This window comes from Bufo gargarizans, chromosome 3, assembly GCF_014858855.1.
Source record: "Bufo gargarizans isolate SCDJY-AF-19 chromosome 3, ASM1485885v1, whole genome shotgun sequence".
In the NCBI taxonomy this organism is placed as follows: Eukaryota; Metazoa; Chordata; class Amphibia; order Anura; family Bufonidae; genus Bufo; species Bufo gargarizans.
Genome location: NC_058082.1, coordinates 580,980,984 through 581,006,329, shown reverse-complemented (window position 1 = coordinate 581,006,329; position 25,346 = coordinate 580,980,984). Strand labels below are relative to the sequence as shown.

The 25,346-nt window shown below is 49.2% G+C and overlaps 1 protein-coding gene and 1 long non-coding RNA gene across 3 annotated transcripts; one reads left to right on the top strand and one right to left on the bottom strand.

The window, feature by feature from the left end:
- Positions 1 to 1,503: 1,503 nt before the first annotated feature.
- Positions 1,504 to 6,297, bottom strand: LOC122932919. Of its 2 annotated transcripts, XM_044287598.1 has the most exons (3): positions 5,616 to 6,297; positions 3,065 to 3,184; positions 1,504 to 2,162 (listed from the first exon to the last, which is right to left on the bottom strand). In XM_044287598.1, the coding sequence occupies exons 1-3, from the start codon at positions 6,274 to 6,276 to the stop codon at positions 1,567 to 1,569; spliced, it is 1,377 nt and encodes a 458-aa protein (XP_044143533.1). In that variant the 5' UTR covers positions 6,277 to 6,297; the 3' UTR covers positions 1,504 to 1,566. The 2 variants fall into 2 exon arrangements, with proteins under 2 accessions (XP_044143533.1, XP_044143532.1); XM_044287597.1 differs by lacking the exon at positions 5,616 to 6,297 and having other exon boundaries at positions 3,065 to 5,443.
- A 10,855-nt stretch (positions 6,298 to 17,152) lies between these two features.
- On the top strand, positions 17,153 to 24,391 carry LOC122933318. Its single transcript, XR_006388417.1, has 3 exons — positions 17,153 to 17,192; positions 17,596 to 17,691; positions 24,083 to 24,391. It is a non-coding gene; the product is annotated as an uncharacterized LOC122933318 (long non-coding RNA).
- Positions 24,392 to 25,346: the final 955 nt, after the last annotated feature.

Below are 25,346 nucleotides of genomic sequence, written 5' to 3'. Positions count from 1 at the left end.
GGGGGGGGACTATGAAGAGGGAGGAGCACTATGGGGACCCTATCTTATATACTGGCATACGTGGGGGGCACTATGGAGAAGGGGGGAAAGAAGCACTATGGGGGCATCTTCTGGGGCCCTATCTTATAGACTGGCATACATGGGGGGCACAATGGAGGGGAGGAGCACTTTGAGGGCCCTATCTTATATACTAGCACACATGGGGGGCACTATGGAGAAGGGGGAGCACTATGGGGGCATCTACTGGGGACCCTATCTTATATACTGGCACACATGGGGGGCACTATGGAGAAGGGAGGAGAGGAGTACTATTGGGGTCATTATATAGGGGAATTATACTGGCACACATTATGTGGGCATTTTATACATTGTCAGGCACCATGGGGATAAGGGAAGCCGCATGAAGAGTGTATTGGCTATATGGTCAGTCCCTCATCCCCACATAATACGTAACTCCCTCCCAGCCCCCATATAAATAACCACACGACACAACTGCTTGGATTTAATCGGCCACAGCAGCCGTTTATTAATTAAATACATAACATAACTTAATAAATTAACCAATGACGAGGGAGGTCCTAGAAGCCCCAATGACCTCATCAACACCGTAACAAACCTACGACTCCATCTTGCCCCCAGCCGTTGAACCCAGCTCGGAGGCAGCAACTGATGGACGCCTAGGTCGTTAGTACCGGCTCCTCCATGAGAGTCCAGCCCCTACCGCGGGGCCCTCCCATCCTCAGATACCACCATATTTTTTACTTCCAGGACCTCCCCCGCCTCCACGACTGCAATGACAAACACTCCAGCCCAATCACCCTATCCTACCACGGTCGCCAGTTCCAACCCCCCCAACCATCACCAACACTTCCCCCCCCCATTCCTCAACACCCCATTCCATACCCCCTTTCTCTTTTTTTTTTTTTTTTTTTACTGCCCTACATAGGGACGGGAGGGTGGGCGTTTGCTTTCCCTGGCCGAATGCCTCTGCCCCCCGCCTCCTCCTCACTCTGGCCGGCAGCCCCTCCCCCTGTTCCCCTGACTACCCGCGCCCTTTCTAGCCTCCCTGCACCTTAACCCCTCACTCACCTGTCCCCTCTCAGCCAAACGCTCTTCATGGCCGGCCTCCCCTTAACGCTGCGCTTCTTGTCCGGCCTTACTTGAAGAGTGTATTGGCTATATGGTCAGTCCCTCATCCCCACATAATACGTAACTCCCTCCCAGCCCCCATATAAATAACCACACGACACAACTGCTTGGATTTAATCGGCCACAGCAGCCGTTTATTAATTAAATACATAACATAACTTAATAAATTAACCAATGACGAGGGAGGTCCTAGAAGCCCCAATGACCTCATCAACACCGTAACAAACCTACGACTCCATCTTGCCCCCAGCCGTTGAACCCAGCTCGGAGGCAGCAACTGATGGACGCCTAGGTCGTTAGTACCGGCTCCTCCATGAGAGTCCAGCCCCTACCGCGGGGCCCTCCCATCCTCAGATACCACCATATTTTTTACTTCCAGGACCTCCCCCGCCTCCAAGAACGCGCAGCTTGACCTCCTCAAGCCTGCGCGTCCCTCCACATACGTAACGCTATCTCCACTCCATTTTGGATCCCCAAAGACCACAGATCAGTCCCTACCGCATTCAAATGCACTCCATCCGCCCTCCAAAATGCACCGACTCCTTTTCCCAACTCCTCATGACGTACCGCCACAGCCCCATTCCGCGCCATAAACCTGCCCACCGCCCTATTCACCTTGATCCGGGCTTTATTAATGCTCTCGACCGACCTGGCCTCCCTCCACGACTTACGCGGCACTATGTCAGACCACACCGTAACAACACCCGGAAATAACGCCCAAATCCTCAGCAGGTCGAACTTCACATCTCGCACCAACTCCCTAAACGGCCGCCTCCCTAAATCGTTGCCCCCCACATGAAGCACCAACACATCCGGAGGCCTGTCCAACCGTGAAAAACGCTGCACCTCCCGCAAAACCCCACCCCACAACATTCCTCTAACCCCTAACCACCTGACCGTAGCCACCGCCGAGCTCAGCCCCAGCTGGCGGCCATTCGGCCTAACATCGGCTCTAATCGCCCCCCAGAACACATAGGAATGTCCTAAAATCCAGACCAAGGCCACCGGAAAACCTGCAATCAAACAAAAACAAAATTAACTCAGCCCCCCCAACTACATATCCACAATTACAAAAGACCCAGCCTAACATAAGACCTGAATCGCGCCGACTCCCAACGCCCAATCCTCATAATAACTTCGTCACTGACCCCTAATCTCGCCGCCTCAGTCGCGGCCCCAATCCGGAACGAATGCCCAGAATAATCCTTATCATTCACCCCCAAACTCCGCAAACATTTCCTAAACACCGCTAAGAACTGAAATCTCGACAGAAACGAACCATCCGCATGACGAAAAAACGGCAACCCCTCCGCCACCCTGCCTGACCAGTACCTCCCTACACACTGAACCGGGCACATACCACAACCCGTAACAGAAAACAACGTAACCTGTCGACCCCTGCCCTCCTGATCCGTCTTAGACCTGCGAATCCGCACAACGACCCTATCCTCCCTAAGCTCCACGTCCTCACCAAGCAACCCCCCCGCACGACAAACACTGCCGCTCACCAACTCACCCAACCTGAACGCCCCAAAAAATGCCAACGCAAATGCCGCCTTAAACAACTCCAACTCCCCTCCCAAGCTACACACCATACGCAACTTCTCCCCCATCCGAACCAACAAATCAAACGAAACCGGTCTCCTACTATCTGTCACCCTCCCCGCCCCCCTGCGCCAGCCTTTCAAAACCTGCCGCACTAAGAAACATTTAGTTAAATCCTCCAACCCCCGCAGCCGAAAACCAAAAGCTATACCCGCAACTAAACGACTGACCCTTGACACCGACCACCCCTCCCCTTTCAAATGCCCTAACAACATCACCAGCTTGACCCCCCCATCTTCCCCACCCGAACCCCAGTCACCAATCCACCTCTCCCAGATGTCCCACGCCTTCCCATACTCCTTCCACGTACCAGGGCTCAGCGAATCCCTAAGCAACCCCATCACCTCTCCTCCAAGATCCCCCACAGCCACGACGGACACTCCAGACCCTCCAACTCCGCTTCTGGAACAAGAAGCCGGAACCGGTCCCACTGTAAACGAGAAAGAGAGTCCGCCACAGAATTAGTCACACCCGCCACATGCCTCGCCACCACCCAAACATTAATTGACAAACACTGCAACACCAAAAACTGTAACAGCCTAACCACCGGAGGGGAGGACGCTGACAGGCTGTTAATAGCCTGAACAACCCCCAAATTGTCACAATTAAAGCGCACCTTCCTATTCGCAAACCTATCCCCCCACAATACAACCGCCATCACAATAGGAAACAACTCCAACAGCGCAATATTTGACACCCAACCGCGCTCCACCCACGACTCCGGCCATCCGCCCGCACACCACTGCCCCTGACAGTAAGCACCAAAACCCACCCCCCCAGACGCATCCGTATACAACTCAAAATCTGCACAATCGCAAACCTCCCCCATAATCAACGTTCTACCATTATAACGTTCCAAAAACTCTGCCCACACCCTTAAATCGCCCTTCAACTCTTTCCGCAACCTAATAAAGTGATACGGCGCTGACACCCCGGCTGTAGCGGCAGCCAGCCGTCTACAAAAAATCCTCCCCATCGGCATAATTTGACACGCAAAATTAAGCTTCCCCAACAATGACTGCAGCTCCCGCAACCTAATCTTCTCCCTCCCTATGGCCTGACTGATCTCACGCCTCAAATCCAGCAACTTGTCCGCCGGAAGCCGACACTCCATCCTGACCGTGTCTATAACAATCCCCAGAAAACACAACTCGGTAACAGGGCCCACCGTCTTCTCCACCGCTAGCGGCACCCCAAAACGTGCAAAAACCGACTGAACCGTGTGTAACAACAAAGAACATACCCGAGAATTCGCCGGGCCCAAACACAAAAAGTCATCTAGATAGTGGATAACCGACGCACAACCCGAAACCTCCACCACCACCCACTCCAAAAATGAACTGAACGCCTCAAAATACGCACACGAGAGAGAGCACCCCATAGGCAAACATCTATCCACAAAATACTCCCCCCCCCAATAACATCCCAACAAACCCATGCTCTCCACATGCACCGGAAGCAACCGAAACGCCGCTTCAACATCAACTTTCGCCAACAGCGCCCCCTGCCCACACCGTCTCACCCATCCAACAGCCGCATCAAATGACGTATACACCACCGAACACAATTCAGGATCTATACCATCATTGACCGACGCACCCTTCGGAAAAGACAAATGATGAATGAGCCGAAACTTATTCGGCTCCTTCTTGGGCACCACCCCCAAAGGAGACACCCTCAGGCTCGGAAGCGGCGGCACCTTAAACGGGCCCGCCATCCGCCCCAACGCAACCTCCCTATTCAACTTCTCGGTCACCACATCCGCATGCTCAAGCGCGGACCTAAGATTCTTATGAACCACAGGCCCCGCCGTTACCTCTGCCGGGATGCGAAAACCCCACCTAAAACCCTCCCCCAATAGCCTGGCCGCCGCCCGGTCCGGGTACCTATCTAGAAATTCCTGCATCCTTTCCACCCGCACCGGCGTCCGACCCCTTTCCAACACCATCCCCCCCCTTCTGCCTTCCGCCCCTAAAGCAACGGCTAACCCCATGTGCCCCTCCACACCCTGAGCATTCATGCTTGAATTTGCACTTAGCTCCAAATCTGCAGTTCCCCTCATTAAAGAGGAAACATAACCCTTTCGCAGATGCTGCCGCCAATGCCCCCGGGGATGATCCCCCAGGCTCTGACCGAAAGGACTGCCCAGCCCTAGGCGGAGCCGTCACCTTCAACCACAACCCAATGTCTTTGTGGTCCCACCGTATATCTGACCTAACCGCCTTCCGTTGCCGAAACTGCTCGTCATAACGGAGCCACCCCACACCGCCGTACACCCGATACGCCTCCCCTATCGCATCCTGGTAACAGAACAACGCCGAACAACATTCCGGAGCCTTCTCCCCAATGACACTTGCTAATATGGCAAACGCTTGCAGCCAATTAGCAAATGTGCGGGGAATTAACCTATGCCGCCGCTTCTCCTCATCCTCTTTCTTTCCCTCATCTTTCTTCCCCCTATCCAAATTAAACCGTTCCAAAGGAAGCAAGGGAAAAAATCTCCACATATTCCCCTTTCCAGATCTTTTCCTTTACCTCCTGCTTCAAATGGGCCCCCAACGGGCCCTCAAAGCACACATACACCTCCCCACGCGCTCTATCATCTAACCTCTGGCCCTCTTCCTCACCCCCAACTTGCGTCTCCACCGACACCACTCCCCCACTCGACCCCGCCACCGGTCCCGGCACCACCCCCCACGCCGGCAATGGCGACCCGCCCGCAGACCCCAAACTAGCCAACCACCCCGCCAAACCCCCCAGCAACTGCCCCAAACCCTTACCTAAATCGCCCATGGCCACCCCCCCCCCAACACTACCCACCGGGAAACCCTGCGCTAATAAGGGACCCCAATTAGTCTCACCAGGCACCACGGGCGCTGTGATTCTCGCTGCCGCAGATCCTGACTCCCGCCGCACATCCTCTACTTCGGCACTCCTCCTGGACGTAGAAGGCGACTCCTCCCGGACGTCTCGAACTGCCCGCTGGATGATGCTGACTGGCCTCCGGTCCTCTGCCGCCGCTCCCGCTCCTGCACTGGGCCTGCACAGCTCTTCCTGCTCCGACTGCGCAACCCGCCGCACATGGATCTCCTCACCCCGCTGAGTAGACCGCCCGCTGGGACCTGGACTGGGCCGGTCCACCGTTCCTGGTCCCGCATCCTCAGGACTAGCAGGTGAGAGTGGGGGAAGGGGCGTCCCACTCCGCTCCGGGCCCCGCCGTGTACCGGGATTCCTCCCGCGACGAGAGCGCCCTGCTGAAGGCTGAGCAGACCCTCTCCGCCGCGGAGGGTCCCTGGAGGGGCTCCCCACTCGGCGCCGGACCCTGGGGGTGCAGTCAGGACTAAGGCGCGCCGGTGGGACACCCCGCCGCGGCCGGACAGCCCTCACAGTGGGGGTAGCTGCAGAAGCAGGGGCAATGACGCACGCACCCACCTGCTCCTGCAACCAGCCAGGCCCCCGCACCTCCGCCTCCCTGCGCAGCCACTCCAACATCTCCTCTACTGATAACGGCCGCTCCGACATGCTGCCGCTCCGTTTGCTTTCCCTGGCCGAATGCCTCTGCCCCCCGCCTCCTCCTCACTCTGGCCGGCAGCCCCTCCCCCTGTTCCCCTGACTACCCGCGCCCTTTCTAGCCTCCCTGCACTTTAACCCCTCACTCACCTGTCCCCTCTCAGCCAAACGCTCTTCATGGCCGGCCTCCCCTTAACGCTGCGCTTCTTGTTCGGCCTTACTCTATTGGGGCACGATATAGGAGTATTTTATACTGGCGCAAATTATAGGGCACTATGGGGACCTTGTCTCAACTGGGGGCACTAAAAGGTTTTTTGGGCACACATTATGAGGGTACTATGGGGACATTGGCTCTACAGGGGGCACTAAGAGGAGGTATTTTTAATACTGCCACACAACGGCACTTTTATTTTTACTGTAACACATTATAAAGATAATTATAACTACCGGGGGCATTATGGTGGGCTTTATTACAGTTGAGGGAGTATGAGGAACATGAATACTAGTATGAGCACTATGGGAGCATTATTACTTCTGGGACACAGTGGGGACATTATTACTGTAGGGGCACTATTATTACTATGTGCTGTCTGGTAGATAAGCTTAGCACAATTAGTTTTTGGGCACATTATGTTTACACCATTAGTGTCAGGGACACTGGTTATTTTTTAGGACACTGTGTGCCAATAATTATTAAAGGGGAACTATCGGTGTGTAATCTGTATAGGGAGCACAGTGGGCACAGTATTGGGGGGGCAGGATAGGGTGTTCAGAAGGTGGGAGGATGATGGAAAAGTAGGAAAACAGATTTCTGTCTTTCAAACTCTGCAGAGAGAAGAGATGGCTGAAAAATCATCATGGCGGTCCGGTCTGAAAGGAGATGAGGACAGAGAACATCTACATCAAAGGAGACATCACTGGATGGATAGAAGAGGTATGTGGACCTGTATTAGGCTACTTTCACATCTGCGTTAGTGATTCTGGCAGGCTGTTCTAGCAGAGAACAGCCTGTTGGAATTCACTGGATCCGGCACTGCTGGATGCAGACAGAATGCCCACCGGCCCCATTGACTATAATGGGGTACAGCAGAGATCCAGGCACAATCTGGTGAAAATGCAGAGAATCAGCGGGACCGCATGCTGCGGTTTGTGTCCGGGCGATTCCTTGTATTTTCAGCCGGATCAGGTGGCCGGAGCGCAGTGCCGCGGGTGTGAAAGTAGCCTTACCCTGTATGTTTTGTATTGCTATAAGTAATGTTAGAACGGAATAGGTTAGGTTGCGAATTTGGCTTGGGGGGGGGGAAGGGGCCCAGGCACATTCTTTGCACAGAGGCCCTCTGCTGTCTGTGTCCACCCCTGGTTACACCCAAGCCCCGCCTATTTCTGTAGCCAGCCCCTCCCTCGCTGCTTTGATTGACAGGGCCAGACAGTGACTAAGCAGTGAGGGTGGGGCTGGCCACCGAAACGATGAGGCAGTAGAACTGTTCTTTACTGGAGATTCACGTCTAGGCCCATCCGTTACGGTTCTCGGCACGCATGGACTGGCAGATGTTCTGCACTTTCTCTAGATCTCACAGGTTACACGGCTGCAAAGGCAATTAATGGGTCAGGATGTCTCTTCAAAATCTATTTTCCTCGCACTGCACTTTTCTAGAAGACATAGATACAAGGATCCAGAAATAGGGGAGTAACACTTCACAGGAGGCAACCACAGGGCGGACCCCAACATCAGACTAAGTACCACACTTTTTGTACAGATGGTCGTAGTCAGAGTCATGCTTTCCACAATGGCCCCAGCGGGATGTCGTATTCTTCTTGCAGGGCTGTGTTCAGCTGCATAGAAATAAAAACGGTAAAACCAGCTCACTATGGTAGTTGTAGTCGCCAATGCACGGGCAACGCTCTGCCCCAGCGTTTTATCTGGACTGGCCTTTCACTTTTGGCTGTGCTCAGCTGCATCTGCTCCAATCACTGTCCAGGCGCTGTCTCCCTGATCTAACTCCTCCCTATACACAGTCCTACCTTATGATAGTAATTAAAGGGGTTCTCCAGGCTTTTACTATTGATACCTATCATCAGGATAGGTCATCAATATCAGATCGGTGGGGGTCAGACAACCTGACACCCCCGCCGATGAGCTGTATGAGGGGTAGGCGCACGCAGTGTGCATGTGCCGTCTCACTTCCTGCTCGCTTTACCATAGACATAGCAGCAGCAGCGAGAAGGGAGATGGCACGTGCACGCGCGTCTTCCCTTCATGCAGATGATCAGCAGGGGTGCCGGACCCCCGCCGATTTGATATTGATGACCCATCCTGATGATAGGTATCAATATTAAAAGCCTGGAGAACCCCTTTAAGGCCTATTAACTCCTTGTGCATCAAAAGTAAATGAAAATAGATTACATAAAAAGCACAGCGGGGACATTGCATAGAGGGTCGGACTGGCCCACCAGAGTACCAGAGGACCCTCTGGTGGGCCCAAGCTCTGACAATAAGGGACCCCTAATCAAACAGGGCCCTTAAGGTCCTATATATACAGAGGGTGGGCCCTCAGAATCATTTCCTCTGATGGGCCCAAAGGACTTCTGCCCGACGCTGGTTGCATACAGATATTGTCATCTCTTACCTCTGTTCCTGTTCCCTGAGGCTCACAATCTAAATTTCAAATAAACCTCTCAGAGTTCCTTATAGTCTACAGCAAGCATGCTCACCCTGCGGCCCTCCAGCTATTGCAAAACTACAACTCCCAGCATGCCCGAACAGCCTACAGCTATCAGTCTACAGCGGGGCATGGTGGGTGTTGTAGGGCCGCAGGTTGAGCATGCCTGGTCTACAGCAATCGGGGGGAATAGGCATCACCAGACAGACTCCCAGTGATTGGCTGAGTAAGTGGAAAGGGAACAGGAAGTAGAGACCCCGGGGGTGGGATGGTAAGGGGGGTCTTGGTGATCTTTACTTCTTATATTTTTATGCCGTACTGGGCCTTTAAAAAAAAATATATAAAGAAGTTTTATTTGCCAGACAACCCCTTTCGTTATAGGGCAGAGCGCTGAGAGACTGGAAAGCTGGGTGACTCCATCGGCCAGCTCCAAGGCAGGAGGCCATGTTATGTAGAGCAGGGGCGGTGGTATTGCGTGTCTATGAGGCGGCATGTAAGAAATGAGCATATCAGCTATTGTGTAACGCCCCAGTTGATTGGATGGAAGGGGGGAGTCCACACTAGACAACCCCTGTAAATGCACCGTACCCCAGAGCACAGTGATGGCCATAAGAACACCGCTGCCTCGCAGACTGCACAGAGAGAAACCCAATGCCCTCTGCATTCTCCTCCCGTACTGAATGGTGGGTGCACGCCTGAATTCTAATACCATTTTCTCTTACTCAGACGCTGGGCTTTACTCTGACAGAACACATCACTGCATATCTTATTTGCCCATTTTCATACATTTTTTTTTTCAGTCTTTGCTATAGGCTACAAGAGAGACACCGTGTGGACAGAAGGGGAACTGCCGTCTTTAAAAAAAAAGGATGGATTCTGAAAACCAAGGGCTCGTTCACACATGTGCTGCCCGTTGCCGTATTGCGGATCCGCAATACACGGGCACCGTTCCGTTTGCATTCCACGTCACGGATGCGGACCCATTCATTTCAATGGGTCCGCAGATCCGGAGATGCAGAACGGAAGCACGGAACGGAACACTACGGAAGCACTACGGAGGGCTTTCTGGGGTTCCGTTCCTCCGCACCGCAAAAAGATAGAACATGCTCTATCTTTTTGCAGAACGGAGGGATCGCGGACCTATTCAAGTGAATGGGTCCACGGTCCCCATGCGGCTGGGCCACGGTCGGTGCCAAGCAATTGCATTCCACAGCACGGGCTTCACACGGTCGTGTGAACGAGCCCTAAAGGGGATACTAACCCGCCTAATCACTTCCTTATCAGCTGCAATTTACGTAGAGCCAACATGTTCTGCAGCACGGTGCAGATATTCTCACTTTTTCTTGAAGGAACAGTAAATGTAGAAAATAAACAAATCCACAAAACACGGATACCGGGAACGTCCTGCCCTCTACAGAACAGTCCTATCCTTTTCCATGAAACAAGAACAAGAATAGGACATTGTCAGAGTCAGAAACGGAATGGACACGGCGTACCTTCAGTTTTTTTTGCGGACCCATTGAAATGAATGGTTCTGTATACAGAACGGACACGGAAAGAAAATAAGTTTGTGTGCAAGAGGCCTAACTGAGACAAAATTTTACACCGGAATTGTGGCGCAAGATTGCTATCTTAGGCCCCACCAACTTTTAACATGAAGCTCCTCCCCTTTTTTGCTACCCCCCCGCACCTTGTCGAGCATGTCAGAAAAAAAATCTGACATTTTGTGCCACTTTTTGGCGCTTATGCTTTGGTAGATCTGGGCCTGTTTGTTAAACATAAAAACTTTTAAACCGCGGCTCATTTTCTCCTGACACATTCTCTGTCAGTAAATTGCGCAGGATGCAGAGGGTAACTCCGCAGCCAGCGCCGCAGAGATCTGCCTAAAATTATTCACTGGTCTTTCAAACACAAGATGTGAATCACCCTGCATTGTGCTCACTGCGGTGACTTCATCACATCTTGCCAATTATGTGGCGACGCCAAGAGCGATGCCACCTACTGCATGTTCCTAATTATACAGCCATTTATTAGAGCGTCAGACGATCTATCGGGACATTTATCTATAATTAGGGACGCGGAGCCGTCATACACATGACTGATGGCCGAACACCTTCATACCGCTGAAAAATAGGACTTTGGCGATTCAAGTAATTATCTGAATATTTCACCTGGGGGACGGCAGCAGTGACATGAGGGACACATCCCTGCCAGCAAGGTGATCTATAACGAAGTGAAGAATTATGGAGTGGAGATGAGTCAGTGCAGCACAATATTCCCAGTGTAATACTTTGTGAGCACGTCTGATGATTAAAGAGTTGTCCCACGGAAAATATTCTAGTTTTCAAACCAGCCTCTGGTCCTGAATACTTTGTAATTGCAGGTAATTAAAAATTTAGCATAGCCACTTTTATTCAATAAAATGTATCTGTATAGCGCCACCTGCTGTGTTTTTCTTTTCTTATTTCTTTGTCCTGCTCACTGAGATGGCCGCACATGCTCAGTTTCATCTTGCAACTGCCTCCTGAGCTGTGATAGGGAGAGCTGAGACACGCCCTCTGAGCTGTAATAGGGAGAGAGCTCCAGCAGAAAAGTCACGCCCTCTGAGCTGTGATAGGAAGAAAGCTCCAGCAGAAAAGACACGCCCCTGAGCTGTGATAGGAAGAGAGCTCCAGCAGAAAAGACACGCCCCTGAGCTGAATCAGAAAAGACCCTCCCCTGAGCTGTCAGCTTGATATAAATCTAGCAGAGTAATGAATGGGCAGATCTCTGGATACATGTGAGGTACAGGGCTGGTTCTAGCTTTGTTAGAAAGAGGTTGTCATGTGCTATATGATGTCTGATTTAACTTTTTACATTATTCATGGGATAACCCCTTTAAAGGGGTTGTGCAATGGCGTAATATATATGACCTATCCTCAGGATAGGTCATTGATATCAGATTGGTGGGGGTCCGACTCCCAATAATCAGCTGTTGGAACATTACAAGTGATGATCACTAGGGGTGCAACTTCTACACCCCAACTATTGCTAAGAACAAAGGGGCTTCTTCTAAATTTATGCAGCTTGAAAGTTCCTAGCACTTGACCCCCCCACCATTCTTTCTGCATATCCTAGTGATCAACTTTGGTTTGATCCTAATTTAGCTTAGATTAGTCTTCAAGAGATCTCAGGATCTGTGGTCAATCAGCATGCTTGACTGATTTCACAGTTAACGAGTTTCTGCAGCCTGCTTTGTATTGGAATACGTGCAGGCTGCAGGAGACGAACGGTTCAGAATTTTGAATAAAACCAATTTTAGCCTAGAATACAGGTCACAAGATATATAGAATATCTGCCCCAAAGGAGCTCATTGTAATTTAGAGTGTGCAGGTCCTTCGGCAGGAAAGTCACTGTAGCTGCCCTCTGCCCCAGTGAATGGATGAAGATCCTAAATAACTGACCCCTCATTAAGAACTCCATCAACTAGAATACAGGATTTGAAAATGGGTTTTCTAAAACAACCACTTTTATCCTCATGATAGGTCATCTGATCGGTAGGGGTCTGACACCTGGGGCCCCCGCTGATCAGCTGTTCGAAGAGTAGATGGCGCTTTATAAGAGCGCTACTTACACTGCACGTAGTCTCAGTGTCCTGCACGTGTCCTTCCTGCTGCAGCTCAGGGGAGTGTCCTTCTTGCTGCAGCTCAGGGGAGTGTCCTTCTTGCTGCAGCTCAGGGGAGTGTCCTTCCTGCTGCAGCTCAGGGGAGTGTCCTTCCTGCTCCAGCTCAGGGGAGTGTCCTTCCTGCTGTAGCTCAGGGGAGTGTCCTTCCTGCTGCACCTCAGGAATGTGTCCTTCCTGCTGTAGCTCTCTCCCTATTACAGCTCAGGAGGCAGTTGAAGGATGAAACTGAGCCGGACAAAGAAATAAGAAAAAGAACAAACAGCAGGTGGCGCTATACAGATAGATTGTATTTAATAACTCAGTGGCTATGCAAAATGTTTAATTACATGCAATTACAAAAATATTAAGATCCAGGGGCTGGATTGAAAACTGTATAATACTTTTATAGGGTTATTCTATCTGGACATTTATGGAATATCTAATAGGTGTGGGTTCCACCTCTTCAGAACGAGAACCCGCTGTTAATGGAGTGCACGATGCACAGATTTCTCCATTTGCTCCTATGTAAATTTCTATAGCAAAGGAGGAGATGCCACGCATGCGCTGCGTATTCTCCATTCAAGGTTAAAACCCCTTTATGAGATAGGAGCGGGTCCCAGAGATGGGACCTACACCTATCGGACATTTATGGCATATCCCATCAACATGCCATAAATGTCCAGTCGTAAATAACAACACCGTTAATAACTATTCTATCATTTTCCTACATAAGATGACTTAAGAGTCAACTGCAGCAGCATCACATCCAGATTAGAGATGTCGCGAACAGGCGAATCGGGCGAACCGCCATAGACTTCAATAGGCAGGCGAATTTTAAAACCCAAAGGGACTCTTTCTGGCCACAGTAGTGAATGAAAAGTTGTTTCAAGGGGACTAACACTTGGATAGCAAAAAGGGGCTACTCCTCCACAAATATACTTGAGGAGAATTAATAGATTCAGAGACCGCCAAGGTAATAGCTGCATGGTCGGACCATTTGATCGTTTCTAGGGAGGAGTCTTGAGCCTAAGGGAGAAGTGCTCTATCCACAAGGAACATGTCAATTCTGGAGTACGCATTGTAAACCCCATAATGAAATGTATAATCTCTAGCAGACGCATGGTGGATACGCCAAACGTCATAAGGCTCCTCCTTCCAGAAAGTAGTAGCGAGGGAAGGGGCGGCCCGCAATGGGGAAGTGTCCACAGATGGATCTGATGTCAGATTAAAATCACCACAGATCACTAGTTTTCCCTGTCTTCTCTTATGGACCAGTTTCATTAACTTGCGAAAGAAGTGTATTTGGCCATGGGAGTCTATATAATCAGCTACGTGGGAGAATGCTACCGTATTTTTAATAGCTAACATGACCCCCCCTAGATTTGGACTGAAAATGTGATTGAAAAAAAATATGCGGAAACTGTATATTCCTCAGCCTGAAAGCATCACGCTGAAGCAAGTGCGTCTCCTGCACCCCTAGAACATCACACTGTAATACCTTCGATTCTTTCCACAGGTGCGCTCTGCACATTGGACTGTTTAAGCCATTGGCATTTATGCTAGCAAATGTAATTACCATGATAGATTAAAATAAACAGCATTATATTACTAGCAGATAATAAGAGAGAAACCAGACACGGAACGTCTCCCAGCGAGGACGTCTGCATCACAAGGACATAGGCAGCACGAGAAAAAACAGGCATTGTATGAGCACCTAGAGAACTTAACCCCCAAGAACACAGGAGGTAGAACATAATAGGCCTAAGAAAGGCTCAATACAGGGAGTAGGGCAAATGTCCCGTCTGCAACCTAGGGATAGAGCAGGTTAGGGAGACAGAACCCGTATGACGTAAAGCACCTGCAAGCGAGATATACTCGCCGTGTAACATGAGTCAGTGTACTCTTGTCCAGTCTTTGCGGACTTTGGCTGGAGCGTGCTGTTGAGCTTCATCCGTAGAGGAAACGGAGATGTCCCATATTTGCAGGAGTGCGTGTCCCTCCTCTAGGGTCTTGATCACGTAAAAGTCTCCTTTGTGGTGTATCAGCAGGCGGACTGGAAATCCCCAGTGGTAAGGCACATTGGCACTTCGAAGGGCTGAGGTGATAGGTGAGAGAGCTCTCCGCAGACGCAGTGTAGCTGCAGATGAATCAGCAAATAAGAGAAACTTATGGAAAGGGGCAGGGAGACCCCCATTTTTCCTAGCAGAGGTCAGTAGCTGGTCCTTGACCCTGAAGAAGTGGACTCTGGCAAGCACATGCCGCGGACGAGGCACACGATGCACCCGGTCAATTTCCAAGTCTCGGTCGGAACAGTCTGGCAGAGCTGCTTTGAGAAGAGAACGCACATAGTCAGGAATGTCTTTGGGAGACACCGATTCCGGAATCCATCTTAGCTTACTATTGTTGCGCCGGCTCCTATCTTCAAGGTCGGCTATTTTGGCCTTAATAACTTCCACCTCTGCGTCTAGCTCTGTGTGGGCATCAATGAGGGTATTGTGCGAGGAAGCGAAGTCCCCAACTTTATTTTCCAAATGATCTGTTCTGGCCTCCAGCTCGTCTATGTCAGAGCACAGAGGTGCAACAATGGACTTTATGTCCAGCAGCATGGATCGCCGCTGAAGGATCAGCATGTCGCGCATGGCGGTATCAGTGAGGGCTGTATTAGACACTGGTAGCGCTAGTAGCATTGTCTCCCCGTCTTCTACTGGGGCTGCAGGGGAGCTCTGTGCGACCCTGTATGAGGGTGAAGCCCCAGCTGCTTGGCGGGCACTAAGTTGCAAGGGATCCCGTGGGGAGGAGGGAGAAACAGTAGAAAGCTCCGGCGGTGTAGAGCAGGAGGGGGAGCTGCGACTCACTGATCAGTGCGCTCCTTCCGGACCCAGAGTCCGCCCGGTCTTGATGGCTGGTAAAGGATGATCTCCCGGCTCCGGCTGGGCAAGAAGCGCCGGGTCAGAGAGAAAGCGAGCGCCGCAGAGCCAGAGTTGGGGAGCTATGCGGGAGGTCCGGCGTTGTCGCGCACTCAAGTAGAAAGACCGCCTCTCCTCCTCTTGGACGTCTCCCGCGTCTCTGGAGAAGTAGAACTTCGTATGTTTCGGCTGCTTGACCGTCCTTTTCCTGCGCCTGGTCATGTCCTGAGAGGGTCCCCTCGAGTTCTGGGCAGTTTAGAGTCACACTGAGCGTTGTGTTGTCGCTTTATGCGTTGCTAACAAGGGAGCTCAGGCTCTATGCACCCATCGGCCTAGGCAGCCAGACCACACCGCCTGTTATTTTTCTTTTTAATAGTTCCCTTAGCTAGAGAACTTGAGCAAGCAACCATTAGATTGCTTCTCTCATAGACTCCAATGCAGTAGCATTAGAATTGACTATGGCATCTGAGGGGTTAAATGTGTGCAATCGCTATTATCGTCGATCGCTACATTAGCCATGGGCGCCATGTTTAAATACCCAACTGCGGATGTAAATTTACATTAGGCGGTCGGGAAGGGGTTAAATGAAGGGTTGATGACACATTCCCTTTAAGGCTTTATTTACACATACTTTTTCTAAAATGCCTGAAAAAATTTAAACTTTTTTTTTAAATGTTGCATGTTTTTGGTGGCTTTTTTTTTACAAATATTTTTATTACTTGCATTTTTAAACAGAAATGTATTTACCACCTCTAATGTCACTCAGGTATCTTTTTTCCAGCGATGCATTATTAACCGGGATAGTACGGTATGTACCCCTGCTTGTAGCCGTCACAGGCAATTTTAAAGCAGGGGCATAATAACAATGTCTGCGCCACAAAAAAAACAAAGAGAACAGCAATTTGAATAAATAAAAAAAACACCATGTACCCCATAAAAACAGTAGTGCAGTTTGTACTGCGCTTTATTTATTCCTGTAGCCACCCAATATTACCGGACAGAGATAAATAACGAAAAAATACAGACCCAAAAGGAGCCATGAATGTCGCCAAAAAATTGAACCATAATCTTCACAAAGTGAAAATCGATAAGCTTTATTGCTAACACATAACAAATACATACATTATGGTAAAAGGCAGCACAAGGGTGGAACACAAAGATGAGGACCCAAACCACACACCGCCCCCTGGTGTGCTGCTGATAGGTCGCCTGTGCCGGGTGGAGGCGGTGGCCGTTATGTGCATCTGGTGCTGCGGTCATGTGCCCTGTCACATGACCGCCGCATCATACTTGTTCCGCCCTTGGTGTTCTTACATGGCTTGTAGTGAGGTATGGCCTTTTCGGGTTGTGATGCCGTGGTCATGTGGTTCGTCACATGACATCTGTATCACACTGACTCCTCCCTCGGCATGCCCTTATAGACTGCAGACTGGCTATTCCTCCTTAGCAGGGGCGGCGATTGTGATGCCTCTCTGATGCTGCGGTCATGTGTTTGGTCACGTGACCGCCGCATCATTCTGGCCCCGCCTCCACCCTGTGCATGTGATACTGCTGATTGGTCCACAATACTTGAAGCTCTATATCCATTGGTGGAGGTGTTATTTAGGTTTTTAATTATCTCTCTACACCCCTGTGTGAGCACTATAATAGGGGAGGGTTTGTCCATTGTTCCATATCCCCGGAAGAAGCCAGTTTACTGAGAGTGACACACCATTCAGGGTATGCTCATTATTCTGTTCAATCACCAAGTCTTTTTATCCTCATACTTGCCTAAATTGCAGCATTGTTTGGGGCTTATTGTTCTGAGGTCTCTTGGTGTTTACCATCTTGTATTCTTTTCCCTGCTTGTTGGTGTGCTGACCTCTCGGCCCCCCCCTTGGGTCCTGTTCCTCATCTTTGTGTTCCACCTTTGTGCTGCCTTTTACCATCATGTATGTATTTGTTGTGTGTTATCAATAAAGCTTATCGATTTTCACTTTGTGAAGATTATGGTTCAATTTTTTGGCGACATTTATTCCTATAGTCAACACCTGGCCACTGCATTTCGGGACATGGCCTATTTGTAATTTTCTTGTTTTCCTTTACTACCCCTAACTGTTTATTTATTTTATTTTTTTCATAGCTTGTATTTAAAAATCGGGAAAAAAAAATATTCTGCCAAGGTTTTTGGGGTTTTGATATTCACTTTGCTCTGAAACATGACATCCTTATTATGCAGGTCAGTATGATTACAGTAATACCAAATTTGTATAGGTTTTATTTGGTTTTACTACTTTTACAAAAATAAAAACCTTTAAAAAAAATTGTCTTTGCATCGCCATTTTATGATGGTCAGAACATATGACTTTTTGCTCATTTTTAGGGCTCATGCACACGTTGTTGTTTTGCTGTCCGTTTTTCACTGATCCGTTGTCCGTATCTGAGATTATTATTTTTTCCCTCTGATTCAAGTCCTCTTCCTTTCCCTGTCGTCCTAACCAGCAGCACAAGTGGGGATTCCTCCCCTGTGAAGCCGGTCAGAACAGGCGGAATTTTTGTTGAAAGAAAATTACTGCCAAGTATCAATAATTAACTAATTAAACCCACCCCTATATAGGATCCCCCGCCCCGGCAGGAGTCGCTTTTTTTCTGTCCTGTGAGCTTAGGACAGGCGAGACTCCCAAGCTGGAGTCTCTTAAATTTGGTAAGTTACTGCCTTTTAAACACCTGCTGAGATGCCCTTGGGCTGCCCCTTGGGTCCAGGCCCCTGTTCGTGTGGTGCCATTCAGCATCTGGGATTTTCTTTTTTTTCTCCGTGGCCGGCGCTCCTGCTGCGTCCCGGAAGTATGTCATCTTACGACTTCCGGGTGGACGTGCGGCGATTGTGGCCGCTGTTACTTCTATGGGGAACCTCCAGAGCTTCTAGGTAGGTTCACTCCTGTCCTCGATGTCTTAGGACAGGAGATAGGGGCATTTGGTTCCTCTGCCGACCGCTCCGGAGTTCTAATACTTCAGGCGGCCAGGGCTCTAGTGGAGTCCCGAAAGTGCGTCTTCTGACGACTTCCGGTCGGGCGCACAGCGTTTTTTGCCGCTAGAGTTTTTTCTTCACCTCCTGTGTGTCTGAGGACAGGAGACGGGGGCCGTCTAGATGTATTATTTTTTACTTTTACGTAGTAATACGTTTCTAAAAGGCCGCCCCAGCTGAGTGAGGCCTTGCATTCTGACCTCACTTCCGGGTAGGAGGTTATCTCCGCCCTCTGGCTATTTAATCCAGTCTGCCTAGCTCAGTGTGGCAGGAGTAAGGATTCCGGATCCCTGGGTTTTGGATGTAGTGACATCCGATTACAAAATCGAGTTTATTTCCCTGCCTCAGGAGAAATTTATCCTGACCAAAACCCCTTGCCCACGACAAGCAGCTAGTCTTAGAAAACTCTGTTCTCCAGTACATCCAAAAGAATGCTCTAGAGGAGGTCCCCCCCCTTCCTCGCGAACAGGGTCAAGGGGTCTATTCCCCGTTGTCCCAAAGCCGTCGGGCGAGTGGCGGATGATTATCGACCTACGCTATCTAAATCGCTTTATCAAGCAAAAGCTCTTCCGGATGGAGACCATACACTCGGTGATCAATATTCTGAATCCCGGAGACCTTATGGTCACCATAGATCTGAAGGACGCGTACCTTCATGTTCCCATCCATCCAACACACAAGAAGTATCTGAGAGTTGCTGTATCCATAAAAGGTGTGGTGAAGCACTACCAGTTTGCTGTGCTGCCTTTTGGGATCTCTTCTGCCTCCCACACCTTCACCAAGGTTGTGGCTCCGGTTGTCGCCCAGCTCAGGCTTCAGGGTCTAGAGATCGCCCCATACTTAGACGACTGGCTTTTAAAAGCCGCCACTTTAGTCATCTTGCAATCTCATCTTCAGCTGGCCCTTCAAACTCTGCAACACCTAGGCTGGCTTATAAATTGTGACAAGTCAGAAATTCTTCCTTCCACCATAAGGAAATTTCTGGGGTTTGTGATCAATCACATGACTCTCTTTCTCCGGAAAGGAAAGATCGTGTAATAAGAGCAGCGGAGTTCCTTCTGGTACCCAGGCGAGTTTCCATCAGAACTCTTATGAAGATGTTAGGCCACATGTCAGCATCTGCAGAGGCAGTTCCTTGGGCCTTGTGGCATCTACATCCCCTCCAAGAGGAAGTGTTAGCGGTTTGGAATCGCAATCCCAGGGGTTTGAGCAAGACGCACTCCCTGTCCACCGAAGTCCGTTCCTCACTCAGGTTCCTCCACCACCTATCAGATGGGAGGTCCTTGATCCAACCTTGTTGGATCACGTTGACAACGGACGCCTCCCTTCTAGGTGGGGGAGCCTGGAGGAGAATCCAGTACAAGGTACTTGGAGTCCTCAAGAGAAACTTCTCTCATCCAATATGAGAGAGTTGAGAGCAGTCTGTCTAGCTCTCAATCACTTTGCTCCTCTTATCCGCAACAGGGCGGTGAGCTTTCGTACCGACAATACGACTGTGGTCGCCTACATCAACAGACAGGGAGGCACAAGATCCCAACTACTTCTCAGGGAAGTGCGTTTAATTCTTTCCTGGGCAGAGACCAACCTATCCCACCTAACAGCGGTTCATATCAGGGGAGATCTCAACATAGTAGCAGATCGCCTGAGTCGAGGCCTTCCAGTTCTAGGCGAGTGGTCGCTGAACAAGGACATCTTCACCAGGAGAAGCCAGCGCTGGGGGACTCCAGAGATCGATTTGATGGCAACTCGACTAAACGCCAAGGAGAACAGGTTCTGCTCCCCTTACAAAGAGGACAATCCTGTAGCGATAGATGAGACCCCAGTGATTGCCATCATTCCATTCTGACCAAAGAGGTCTTGGTTCACCCAGCTCATGCAGAGGAGTCACGGTGTATATTGGAGACTTCCCCTAACGCAGGACCTAGTGTATCAGGACACAGGTCCCTGCCGAGATCTGAGGAGACTCAGTCTAACAGCCTGGAGATTGACAGGTCCCTACTAGAAGCTAGAGGGTTTTCAGCGGAGGTCTTGAGAACAATTTCACACTCCAGAGCGGAGTCTACAAATAAGAAGTATTCCAGGATAAACAAGGTCTTCCTTCAATGGTGTGCTGATAAAGAGGTAGTCGCCTCAGATCCTCCTCTTTCAGCTATTTTGCAGTTTATTCAAGATGGTCTGGACAAGGGTCTAAGCCCATGTACACTCAGTCCATATTTCTGCTTTATCAGCCTGTCTTGGCAGATCTCTTTTTCTCAAGACCCCCTAATCGGGAGGTTCCTTAAAGGAGCTGAGAGGCTTAAACCTAACATCCTGAGAATAATCCCAGACTGGGATTTATCTATTGTTCTAAAGGGGTTATGTTCTTCCCCATTTGAACCTTTGAAAAGTGTTGACCTTAGGTTTTTGTCCCTAAAGGTCGCCTTTTTGTTGGCCATTACCTCTGCGAAAAGCATTGGAGAACTCCAGGCCCTGGGGGCCTCTGAGCTATACATATTGTTTCTTCAGGACAAGGTCCTGCTAAGATTCCTTCCGACCTTTGTACCAAAAGTCCCGTCTTTCAGGATTACCAATCAGACAATATCTTTACCAGTTCTCTGTCCTTCTCCATCATCTCCAGAAGAAGAAATGTTACATACCTTGGACATCCCTAGAGTCCTAAGAATTTATTTGGACAGAACTGTCGGCTTCAGAAGGTCCAAAAATCTCCTCGTCTTACGCCGGTAAAAACAAAGGTCTGAAAGCCTCTAAACCAGGCATGCTTAACCTGAGGCCCTCCAGCTGTTGTAAAACTACAACTCCCACAATGCCCTGCTGTAGGCTGTTTGGGCATGCTGGGAGTTGTAGTTTTGCAACAGCTGGAGGGCCCCAGGTTGAGCATGCCTGCTCTAAACCTTCCTTGAGCAGGTGGGTAAAAGAGGCTATCCGGGTAGCTTTCCTATCTCAGGCAGTCTCCACTTCCTATGCCGAGAAGAAGCTGATTCCGCTAGACCAGATCTGTGCTGTCGCTTCCTGGAGCTCCCAGAGCACCTTTATTAGACATTATCGTCTAGATTCTAGACTGTCTGAAGGAGTGGCCTTTGGACAGTCTATTCTAAGTGCCGCTGTCTCTTATATATAAAAAAAATAAGAGTAAGGTGGTCCCTCCCAATTTGTGTGTAATACTCCTTGCCAAGTCCCCACTTGTGCTGCTGGTTAGGACGACAGGGAAACATTTTTTTAACGTAAATTTGTTTTCCCTTAGTCCTAACAGCAGCACACAAATTTCCCACCCCGTCTCAGTTATTAGTTCTACTTGCTAAAAATAAAAAAATAAAAAAAAGCACCTCCTGCCGGGGCAGGGAATCCTATATAAGGGTGGGTTTAATTAGTTTATTATTGATACTTGGCAGTAATTTTCTTTCAACAAAAATTCTGCCTGTCCTGACCAGCTTCACAGGGGAAGAATCCCCACTTGTGCTGCGGTTAGGACTAAGGGAAAACAAATTTACGTTAAAAATTAACATTTCCGTTATTGCACAAAACATATCCGTATGGTTTCCGTATCTGATCCTTTTTTTTGTGGATCGCATACAGTAACTTATTAATCACCAAACACATGAGCAATATGGGCTGGGCATAGCATTTCTACAGTATGGATCTGGAAAATACGGATAAAAAACAGATGTTCCATATTTTTTGCGAACCCATTGACTTGAATGGGGCCTCGGACCGTGATTTGTGGACAATAATAGGAAATGCGCTACTTTTTTCCAGAATGGCCATGTGGAAAAACGGAAATGGAATGCACATGGAGTAACTTCTGCATTTTCTACAGCCATATTGAAGTTAATGGTTCCGCATACGGTCCGCAAAAAAAAAAAAAAAAAGCATAAAGAAAATATGTTCGTGTGCATGAGCCTTTATTCATTGTATTTTTGGGGATATGGTGACCAAAAAATTACAAATTGCAAGTTTTTGTTTTTTTTTCCCCACTAGTGTTCACTATGCATGAAAAATATTTTAATATTTTAATAGTGTGTGCATTTTGGGATGTAGCAATACCCATTATGATATTTTTTTATTTATTATTTTTATATGTAACCTAAGGAAGAAAAGGTGATTAGAATTTTTTTAGCATGCAATCCTCTATCAGACAGATCAAAACCATCCGGCACTTCAGCTGTTCTGAAACTACAACTCCTATAATCCTCCTGTCACTTCTATGGGAGTTATAAGAACAGCAAAGAAAGTGTGCATCCTGAGAGTTGTAGTTTCAAAGCAGCTGGCGTGATTAAGGTTGCCAATCCCTGTTCTATCTCTTCTCCCATAGCGAGATTCGCTATTTTCCTATGGCCAGAGGCAGGGCTCTATAGCAGTGTTTCCCAACCAGTGTGCCTCCAGCTGTTGCAAAACTACAACTCCCAGCATGCCCGCACAGACAAATGCTGTCCGGGCATGCTGGGAGTTGTAGTTTTGCAACAGCTGGTGGCACACTGGTTGGGAAACACTGCTCTATAGGAATGTATTCCTGTAGTAGCCACCCGGAAGTGCAGCCTCAGATGAGGGGGTCAATTGACCCCGGGGGCCAGGTGCCGGTTGCATTGCACAGTCCAGCCCTGCCACATATGGAGCAGTCTCATGCTCCTTCCAGCGCACCATGACACAACTGTACATCGTGGTGCGTGTAAAGGTTAAGGAATGGAAAACATTACCTAATGTTTCCAGAGGATACAGATCTAATGAAAACAATGTGAAATATGCACATGGTGTGTAGTACACACAGTTTTTCATAAAGAAAATCCACAGCGTCAGTAGATGAGACTTTCAAAATCTCATCTACACGCTGCGGAAATCGAACTATGGTGTTGATTTTCGGCGCAACGCTAAAGGTGCGACACAATCCGCAAACACATGCAAATTTACAGCAAAATCTATGTAATAATATATGATTCCAGCTCGTTTTCCAGGTCCTTATTTTTTGAGTGCTCCACCTCTCTCTCACTTTTGACAAGTTTGCCTCTCCCAGTGTATAGTGTCCTGTATGAAAGAGGGTATATTCCTGCAGGCAGATAAAACAATCCAACCATCAGCAAGGGCGCGCTCTATGCCCAAAACGCGTAGGTTTTGTACTGTGTCCTCTGCTGTTTGGATAGTTTTTACTGGATGAAATAAAGACTGCATTTATCTGGAAACTGGAATATGCCCTCTTATTTCATTGGTCTGGGTCCACAGACATACCGCGCATCCCAGTGGAGGCGGCAGGAGACACGTACTTTTTGACTCATAGGGGAAGATTTATCAAACTGGTGTAGAGTAGAACTGGCTTACTTGCCCATAGCAACCAATCAGATTCCACCTTTCATAGCTCCTTTGGAAAATGAAAGGTGGAATCTGATTGGTTGCTATGGGCAACTAAGCCAGTTCCACTCTACACCAGTTTGATAAATGACCCCCAGTGTCTGAATGTACAGCATTCATGAAGAAGTGGCAAATCGTCACAAATAATAAGGCCACCGCGGAGGGTCTCTTGAAGACCCTGGTTTGGCTTTTCCATGGTCCGAACACTTGACAATGTAATATGAGGATTCTGTAAATCAGACTCGTACATCAGTTTCTTGTTTTCCAGTGAAGGGAAGAGAAAATCTGAGGCAAGTACAAGGAATAAAAGGTCATGAAATAAAGAAAATCCTTTAATATAAAAGAACAGACGACGGACGATGCCTGAAAAGCTACAGAACATCTGATCTCCAAAGAAGACAGGAGACACCACTGACAGCCTGCTTCTCTAAGACAGGAATCACACAAGCAGGTCTTCTGACCCAAACACTGGAGCAGACCTAAAGGCCTCATGCAGACGACCGTTCCGTTTTTTGCTTATCCGCAGTTTGCGGACTGCAAAAAAAATGGAAGCTGCCCGTGTGCCTTCTGCAATTTACGGAATGGGCAGCCCATTGTAGAAATGCCTATTCTTGTTCGCAAAATGGACAAGAATAGAACATGTTCTATTGTTTTTACGGAGCAACGGATGCGGACAGCACACATTTTTGTAGCCCCACTGAAGTGAATGGGTCCGCATCAGAGCCGCCAAAACGGCGGCTCAGATGCTGACCCAAACAACGGCTGTGTGCATGAGGCCAAAAGAGAAGCATCCTCTTTCCTTTACACCTTTCCCTTCTTTTTGGATCGACTTCTATGCTTAGTACAAAACTGCAGGGATGAGGAAATAAATCCAATGAGTATGTCAGGACATGCTGGGAGCTGTAGTTATACCACAGCTACATTACAATTAGATTAATATAATCCCCCCGCCATACTGTGCTGTCATGTGGCAACCCTGATGAGAATACACTTCAAGGAGTGGGAGAAGAGACGCCTACTAAGGGTATAGAGAGTTTAAAGGGGTTGTCTCATCATGGACAATGGGGGCATATTGCTAGGATATGCCCCCATTGTCTTATAGGTGCGGGTCCCACCGCTGGGACCTGTACCTATATCGAGAACGGAGCCCTGCAAGTGAAGGAGGGCCCACTGCGAAAATAGCCAAGTGCTGGCTTGTCCATTTCCTTTGGCCCCATAGAAATGAATGGGAGCTGGGGCTGCGCACGCGAGGTACGCTCCCAGTCACTTCTATGGGGAGCCGGCTTGGTCGTGGCCGGCCCGGAGTCCTCCAGCCACCACCTTGCGGGGCTCCGTTCTCAATATAGGTGCAACCCACACCTATAAGGCAATGGGGTCATATCCTAGCTATCTGCCCCTATTGTCCATGATGATACAACGATGATTTAAGGCTCCCTTTCAAATGAGCGAGTTTTCCCGCACGGATGCAAGGCGTGAAGTGAACGCATAGCACCCGCACTGAACCCTGACCCATTCCTTTCAATAGGTCTGTG

What these genes read in the sequence shown, in the direction of transcription:
- LOC122932919 (XM_044287597.1), bottom strand. Translation starts at nt 4,816, where the DNA reads ATGAGGGGAACTGCAGATTTGGAGCTAAGTGCAAATTCAAGCATGAAT.